The sequence below is a fragment of the Amblyomma maculatum genome, chromosome 1, assembly GCF_055883805.1.
Source record: "Amblyomma maculatum isolate TAMU_Amacu chromosome 1, ASM5588380v1, whole genome shotgun sequence".
NCBI lineage: Eukaryota > Metazoa > Arthropoda > Arachnida > Ixodida > Ixodidae > Amblyomma > Amblyomma maculatum.
In genome coordinates, this window is record NC_139344.1 from 473,925,812 (window position 1) to 473,934,562 (window position 8,751).

An 8,751-nucleotide genomic window follows, 5' to 3' on the forward strand; every position below is an offset into this window, starting at 1 on the left:
AAGCTCAGGCGTGTTACATGAGGAATGTATTGTGCGATTTTCTCAATGAACATTAGTTCTCTGCCCATTGATTATTGACTGTTCTTCCTGGTGACTATATTTCCTCAGTTTTTATCCTATAGGCTATAGTGTCACCATTTTACTCCTACTGGCAGGGATTGAGCACATGTATCTGGTACTTAAGCAAAATCCCTGCATTGACTGTTGTACTGCCACGTTCCTTGCATACTGTGTGCATACTAAAGCGAGGAAAAGGCACGCAGGTTGTCCTCGACAATCATTGTAGCATTCTTAAGGGCTTTTTTGACACAGAATAAATAGCAGATAGTCAGATACAAAAAAAGAAGTCCAATATTGAACAATGCCCTCTATCAATTTGTTCCCGTGCTCTAGTTATACGGGTACTAGCCAGGGGCTTTATTAGTAAATGAAATTTAAGCAGAGAACAAAACTAGACAGGTAAAGCATCAGAAAATGCGATACCATAAACTGACCCACATGGAAGTAGAGATATAGTAAGGACATATAAAAAACAAACGACACATCAGCTAGATAAACAGGCCATTGAATAATGTAACACAGTGGGTCAGGAAAGGTGGCAGAAGTAGGAGGTAAAGGTTGCACAGGGAAAAAAAAAATATGTGTCGCCTAACTACCTGGGAGCGGAAAGCACACTGCGCCGTGAAAAGAGCGACCGCATATATGTGAACAAAGGGTTGGAACTTTCGTGCGGCATGGCAAACGCATGAGAGCAGGCAGAGACAAAGAAAAATGGAGATATAAGAAAGGTAAAAAAAAAAGAAAAAGAAAAAGGAAGCAACCAAGCTTAAGAACCAATAAAGGACTGGGAAGAGGAAGCCAGTGCACAAACAGCTAGGCTACAAGCGGGGTGTGCTATCGAACGCGTATAAAGATATAAGCACCGAAATTTAGAAGTCAACAACTTTGGTTAAACTGTACACTAATCTAAGAACAAACATTTTTTCTTTCAATAAGCTATAATTTCTTGTAACGGGTAGCTTTAAATATCCATACAGAGGTGCAACGAGCATTACAGTGAGGTTTATGAAAAACATTGTGATGATGATGATGTTTTTTCATAAACCTCACTGTAATGCTCGTTTTTACGAACATGATGATGATGATCGACCCCGAACGTGGCGGCTGCGTTTCGATGGAGGCGAAACGAAGGAAAATGGTTCTACTTAGGTTGAGGACAACGCAGAGGGCTATGGATAGAAAAATGGTAGAGGCAACATTAGTAGATATGAAGCCTACAGAATGGGTTAGAGATTAACTAAAGTAACTAACAATCTAAAGGAAATAAGGAAGAAGAAATGGGCATGGGCAGGACATGTATTGCAAAGAGAGGTTTACCGATGGTCGCTTAGGGTAACAAAGTTAATTCGAAGGGACGAATTTAGAAGTCAACAACTTTGGTTAAACTGTACACTAATCTAAGAACAAACGTTTTTTCTTTCAATAAGCTATAATTTCTTGTAACGGGTAGCTTTAAATATCCATGCAGAGGAGCATGACGTGTTATGTGAGTACACGCTGTTGTCACACGCATGGCGTGCTAATTTTTAGTTCTGCTCTTAGGCTGTATCACATCACTTGTTTGCCCTTAGCGGTTGGGTTTGCCCACATACTTGTCCGCTACAGAAATAAAATCTTGCATGGTGTCCTGCATGCTTTTTTTTTTTTTTTTAATGAAACCCAGGCTCACAGCCGAGAGAATACCAGCACCTTATTCATGTATGAGCATCTCCTGATCATTCACGGGCAAAAATAGCTCACAGTAAAAGTTGTTGACAAGAGCTTACTATTCATCAAAGTTTTCAGGTGCAGGCTTGGGCGTCTACATCTACGTAAAGTGCTCAGCTTGTTATCCTCCAGTTTAAATTGACTTGTTATCTATGCTGATTGAATAACTATTTATGTTTGTGTGATGTGCAAGCATTACAGAGTCAAACACATGCCCTTCGACGCAAAAGCAACACACAATCGGCAAAACTACCTCGCTCGCAAAGCGTGCTAGCAGTGTGAACGCCAGGCGAGCGCGATCTAAGCGTCGACGACAGCGCCACCGCTGCAAGCATGATAGCTTGCTACACTCCACGGTGGCCGATGCTCTCACCTCCCCATCTAGCCACCATAACTTTAGCTTGAGTTCCCCAATTCCACCATCTCAAAATGGCTTCGCGCACGCGCGCACACACACACACAAAAAGAAAACCTACATGATTAACATACTTGCTGTGCGCCAGCTTAAAAGGAAAATGCACTGCTGAATATACTGTTACATGGTGGCATGACAAGCGATGGAGCATGGCGACACAACAGAAACAGAACGACGTGATGACATGACGATGAAATATGCTTTAATGGCCAGCGGGCCTAGCGCGAGCACTGCGCCCCGCGCCACTGCCCGCTTCGTCATCTTCGTAGCATTACCCGGGGCCACCGAGCGATCGTCTCGATCGATTGCTAAAAATCCAATGCATGAGGTGACGATGAACACAGACACAGGATTGGGACATGAAACACTGGACACCACAATGAATGTGAAGATGGGAAGAATGCTTGCACCGGAGCATCAAGTCCAATCTTCCCTGTTTGCCGAAGGCCAAGGCTCATGGACACACCGAACAGCTTGGGTGGGGGTGCTGTCTTCGCTCGAGTGGTCGCGAGGTCGCATTGTCGTGGGGTCGGTCGGGTCGGCTTGGGACTCTTCCTGGTCATCGTGTGTTGTGGTCAAGGCTGGGGACGGGGCTGAGGAGAGCGGCTGGTCGGGTCTGAGCACAAAGGGCTGGGGCAAAGCTGGGCGGCGAACTCCACGGGCTCTCGGCCGATGGACCCGGCGTACGGTTGGCTTCGACGGTGCAAGGCGAGGATGGGGATGAACCGCACCTCCAACCAAATGTTACGTGGTGGCATGACAAGCGATGGAACACAGCGACACAACAGAAACAGAATGACGTGATGACATATAATGACATTGCTTCCGACATATTGATTAAAATACGCCTGTTTGCCGATGATTGTATACTTTATCACGAGATTTTCAGCCAGAATGATCAGGTACTGTTAAATACGTCTTTGAGTAAAATTCAGGTCTGGTGAAAAACTTGGCAAATGTGCATAAACTACAAGAAACCAGTAGCTATGACTGTGACGCGAAAAGTCAATCTGCTGAAGTTCTGCTACAACATCAATAACAACACATTATCTCGGGTAAATAATTGCAAATATCTAGGAGTTATAATCACGTTAGATTTAAACTGGAATGACCACATAACGTACACTGTAAATAAAGCTATGAGGCAACTTGGATATTTGAGGAGAACCTTTATAAATCCCCAGCAGAAATCAGACTTCTTGCCTACAAATCTTTCATTAGATCGGTTTTAGAATATGCGGCAGTTGTTTGGGATCTGCACACAAAGATCAATGTCACCAAACTTGAAAATGTCCAGTGTAAATGTGTCAGGTTCATATACAATTGTTATAGCTGGAAAATGTCTTCAGCAGCACTTTTGCAAACAGCTAATTTAGAAACCCTGCAGGCAAGACGATGCCAAGAAAATGTTTTATTTGGTCTACCACAACCAGCTTGGCATAGATAAAAATGCATACTTTCATTCAGTTACCCAACGACAAACCCGTTCTTTTCATTCTAAGAAAATGAGCGATTTTTTGTGCAGAATAAATGTGTTCAAAACCTCATATTTTCTTAAAACTATCCGTACTTGGAACGACCTACCTGCAAATGTGATTGAGTGTTCGACATTGTCTTCTTTATTGAGTGCATTCCATGATAGATAGCGGTGTTTCACATTGTCATATCATGGTGTTTACACCACTTTTTTCGTTCTTTATGCTCTGTGCGAGTGATATACCTTTTTTCGTTGTCGTCATTCGCAAGACTGAATGTACTATATATTCTCGTGAATTGTATTCTTCTGTACCCCCCACTCCTGCCTAAAGCCTGAAAGTATGCAATAAATAAATAAATGACGATAAAATATGCTTTAATGGCCAGCAGGCCTAGCGCGAGCACTCCGCCCCGCGCCACTGCCCGCTTCGTCATCTTTGTAGCAATATTGTGCCATTTTCCCTGACATTTCCCCCGATTTTTCCTGGTGCATGAAATCTCCCTGACAATTCCTGGTTTTCCCGGTTTCTAGACACCCTGTAATGCCACTCTAGATGTCCTGAAGATCAGATTAGAAAAACCTGCTAAAGAAAAAAAAAGGCATGGATTGAACCACTTTACTCCTGACACTTCTAGAGCATGTGCAATTTCAACACCAAGTCTAACTTTAAAGGTATTATATGAAGTGTAAACAACCAAAACATTACAAGACCAGCACTTCTATATTTATAATTATGCGAGCCACATATAAGAAGCAAAACATCAACAGCCTGTTCAACAAGCACTGCTGATGATGGTTTTAGATAATCATCAGCACTGAAAAGTAGTGCACAGTATTGCGTTTGTGCCGTGTAAACAAAGAAGCACAGTTTCACTACAGTGTGCATGATTCTGACGTCAAAGTGGTGAGGAACAAGTGAAATAGCCTTCTGCTTTGATACGAACACGAATCTGAAGCTTCACACTGCCGAGTTAATACATCACCACTGCGACTAGGGCAGGGCTTAAAATAAAGGGAAAGTAATCTAGAAAAGCAAACCAGAAATGTAGAGAGAGGAACAAAACCCACTTCTCCCAGGGCATTCTCGACACAGACAGGCTGTGGTGAGCAATTTTCCAAGCATTGCTGTCAGATGCCCAGCACTTTCTGATCGAAGGGTAGCCAGCCATAGCATTGCTTTGAGACACAGAAGCATTTCTTTCTGCCCCCTGTAGAGGAGGAACCAGAACCATCAGAATAATCATACGTCAGCTCCTCCCCAGCACAAATGTCTCTTCTCGCAAACAATGCAAGTTCGGGCACAACACACTCTGTCCTGACAGGTACCATAACCAGGTTGGGGTCGCAGGAGTGATTTAGGAATCGCCCAACGCCGCCAACCTGGCTAGGATCCACGACAAGAGTCACAGCACCACCTTCACGAAGCACCATCACGTAGCTGGAGTCAGCAGGGTCCAGCTCTGCCACTCTCTGGCGTGCTACATCGAGGCTGATGACTTCTCCGGCGTACGAGCAGACATACCCACCTTGAAGGACAGGGTCCAGGGCCCGTACTCCAAACCCCTTTTCCTGAGTCTTGAACACTTGCAGTCGGCAATGCAACCCTCGCTGGACAATTCGATTAGGGCAGGCCGCGTTGCAAGGGCACGTTGGCGAGCACTCAACGGTGGCTACACTGGGGGCCGGGCTACGTGACACTGCCTGTCGACAACGTACCATGCATGGGCACTGCGCACCACAAGCCGTCTCGCAGATGCAGCCAGTAAACACTTCGCTAAATGCCTGCTCATCCGATCCGGGGCCCGGCACATTCGTGGTGGTGTACTACGGCGCAGAACAAGAGGATTCATACGTCAGATATCATAGCCTCGCGACACATTAGGTCCAGCGCACGAGTTCTATTAGGACTAAAAATCTAAGTTGAAATTGAAAGTTCTTGTGACACTAGCATGTCTGACAGACATCGTCAAATTACAGGTGTTAAAATCGATTCGGCGATAGTGACAGTTTTTCAATAGTAAAAGGTAGATGCAACGGAGGCATATTATTTACAACCTTTAGGCACGAATGGAAAAATGTTTTGTTTGATTTGGGAGTTTAACATCCCAAAGCAACATCGGTATGACTAGGGTACCCACCCTTGCAGGACTGTTCTACTAAGCTATTGTCTGGCATCCCGCAAGAGATTTTAAAATATTCAGAAATGTCCCACATTAAACGCTTATTACTGCTAGATAGAAAAGAAACATCGAGTTTGTGTTAAGTACGTCGACTTCACAGATTATCAAGGTCCTTCAGAGCTGTCACGATCGAGGCTGCTCGTCCGGCCGGCCTTGAAACCGTTCCCACGCGAGTTCACGTATACGTCTGTCCCACCGTACACACTTCGATCGCTTTAAGAAGGTCGCACGGATCATTTCATCCTGCCGCGTCTGCATCCTGGCCGCGTGCAAGGAGTGCATGCGGTAAACGCGCCTCCCGCGCCTCTTCCCCAGGCTTGGGAAACTTTCGCTGTCCCACTGCGGCGAACTCGTTCACGCGCCTGACCGCGAATGTCAAGGCCGGGAAACTGGTAAACGTGATCCCATTTTCAAGGGCACTCACCTCAAAGTAAGGAAGGTCCTCGGCGTCCACGTCATTGAGAAACGAAACCGGCGTGCGCTCCAACCCGCCGCTTATGTCGTCGCACGCGAGATTCGCCATCACGTCGGCCACCCAATGTGCACTGCCCTTTGCGGGAAGTGGCCCGGCTGACGACGCCTCGACGAAGTCCGATGTGTTCGATCACTCTTGTCACTTTGCTTAGGCTTACTCGACGACGGCTGCACCAAGGCTGCGCTAGCAAAGGACCGCTGGTTGCAGAGCATGGAGACCGTACTGTTACCACCTCCGTGCCGCGTCGCGAACTGTCAGTTGCGGGATGTCCAGCAGCGGAATGTTTCACGGCTGGGTTTTACCTGGACTGCAGTGCGTCACTCAAGGCATAATTCTTCTCTTCTGTATTCCTCACGTACGGCAACAAAACGCGTCATACACCACGCGCGTGTGAACAGAAAGAAGTCCCTTGGAAGTCCCTCATCGCTCGCATGCGGACTTGCGGCTTGCTTGGCTCCGAAACCAAAATGAGGTTGGTGACGTCACCAGACGACCAGACAGCGGAGAGGGGGAGACCAGACCTTCTTTATTGGAATGCTCCGTCGCTTCTGCGCATGCGCCAGCTGAAAGAAGTGAGGAGGAATAACTTGCCGGATGTGGCGTAAGACTTGTTTTATGTTTTGTTTGTAAAATGTCTGCCGCTTCTCGTCGCTGTTTCTAGCTATTCTAGCGATAGGCCGATAGCTGGTCGCTAGTGTCGCCGGCTCCGTGATCGCTCGCAAGCCGGACTTGGCTGTAGCCTGTGGCGATGGTGGCGGACGGGTTTCTTCGCATCGTAGTTTGAATATCGTAGCCGAGTGGCCGTGTTCCTTTCCACTTGTTATAATACTCCTTGAGCTTCGGCCTCGCGTACTGCTGTTCGTCAAGCGGCATGCTGTGATATTCCCATGCGTTTTACAGATAGCACCGTCTCCGACCTGTGGACTCTGCGACGCTAGTTCTGCAATGCGTGTCAGCCCGCCCTTGTCGATGGAACATGCCTGCAGTATGTTGCAAGTAACTGGTGTGGTCAGCATTCCATGTACTTACTTGCATTTCCCGAAATTTATACGAGTCACTGCCTTTGGATCATCCGGAAGTACGTATACAATTCGGACTGAGGTGTACAGCGCAAGCAGCGCAACACATGGGATGCGAAAAACTCGTCTCCGATCGAGTACTTGAATGGAATCTCGCTGTCATTTTTATCGTTGTCCTCGACTTCGACACCACTATTCAGCAGCAGTGGTAAACTTTAATCACCTCGAAAGTTTTGTTGAAGTTTTGTTAAACCACCTCGAAATACCAGTATAAAAAGGCCGGTGGGAGCCTGTAATTTGTACGAAATTGCCGCTTTATCCTGGATTTCAAGAGGTCGGTTAGTGTATCCGCAGGGCAATTGTTTTGCCATTTTCGTTGCCTTTATCGGATGTACAAACAGGAATTCGGTGTCCAATTGATCCAGGCAGCTTGGCACAGCTAATCTATTATAAAACTCCGGTGCGATAGCCAGCCCGGGACTAACCGGGAAATAGAACCTCAACCGGGAAGGCCAGCTATTCATCACAGCTCTCAAGCAACTCACTGCCCGCCTACTGGGCTAGTCATGCAACCGTGGAACCCAGGTATATTTTCAAGTAGACTTCTGTGCTTAGGAGTGCCGGGAGGTAGACCGCCCGCGCAAAGAAAAAATGCTCTCCACATCTCCCGACGCAGTCCTGCCTCTAGTTTTGCTCCTAAAGTTGAAGGCTCGAAGCGCAAGCTGTGAAAGTCCTGGTATTTTTGCACAGTATTTATCTTCCAGCTGCTCTAGCTCTAGACAGTTCTTGTATCGAATTCCTGTATTTTTTATTTTTTTTGTCTCAGAAAACATCCCACGACGTCCTATTCGATCGATGTTATTTCTACCTGCCCTGTTGTGCTTATCATTGTAGACAAGCATGTAGACTAGTGTCAAAACAATAAATAAACAGTGCTGCGTTCGTGATTCCATCTTTGTCCAGTCATTGCCCTTGCGACTAGTTGCAGCATGCACCAAAAACAAAGTTTGCCAAGTAATTATTTCCTCTGCCTTAGGAAACTGCAAAGATATGGACTGATATCCCTTCATATTGTTTCACACAATTATGCTAATGATGTGTTGTATTTTCAAAGACCTGCTTGCCAGCGCAAGACGGAACATTTATTGCGGACTGCATATTGGTTGTAATACACACATGCATCTCGATTTCAGGACATTCAATACCCTCGGGTGGTTGCAAAATACTCCAATTGTCATGATAGCCAAGTGCAGCTATGGGATAAAAAAGGTATAGGGACATAAATCATTGCAAGAGTAACAAAACTGCGTAAATTTGCACTGTTAAAAATAGTGTTACGGGGATGTACTTAATGTGACGGCACTGCGATGGGCTGAACTGGACGCAAGACTTCGGTAGCCGTGCAGAATCCGCTCTCT

The 8,751-nt window shown here is 46.2% G+C and overlaps 1 protein-coding gene across 1 annotated transcript; it reads right to left on the minus strand.

Annotated features, from left to right (window-relative positions):
* Positions 1-4,147: 4,147 nt before the first annotated feature.
* On the minus strand, positions 4,148-6,731 carry LOC146209986 (histone-lysine N-methyltransferase SETMAR-like). Its single transcript, XM_084605864.1, has 2 exons — positions 6,264-6,731; positions 4,148-5,483 (listed from the first exon to the last, which is right to left on the minus strand). The coding sequence occupies exons 1-2, from the start codon at positions 6,360-6,362 to the stop codon at positions 4,788-4,790; spliced, it is 795 nt and encodes a 264-aa protein (XP_084461990.1). The 5' UTR covers positions 6,363-6,731; the 3' UTR covers positions 4,148-4,787.
* Between the last annotated feature and the right edge of the window lie 2,020 nt (positions 6,732-8,751).

What these genes read in the sequence shown, in the direction of transcription:
- LOC146209986 (XM_084605864.1), bottom strand. Translation starts at nt 6,362, where the DNA reads ATGGCGAATCTCGCGTGCGACGACATAAGCGGCGGGTTGGAGCGCACG. An exon ending in AGGACCTTCCTTACTTTGAG is followed by an intron (nt 5,484 to 6,263) that starts GTGAGTGCCCTT and finishes TCTGCGCCGTAG; the next exon opens with TACACCACCACGAATGTGCC.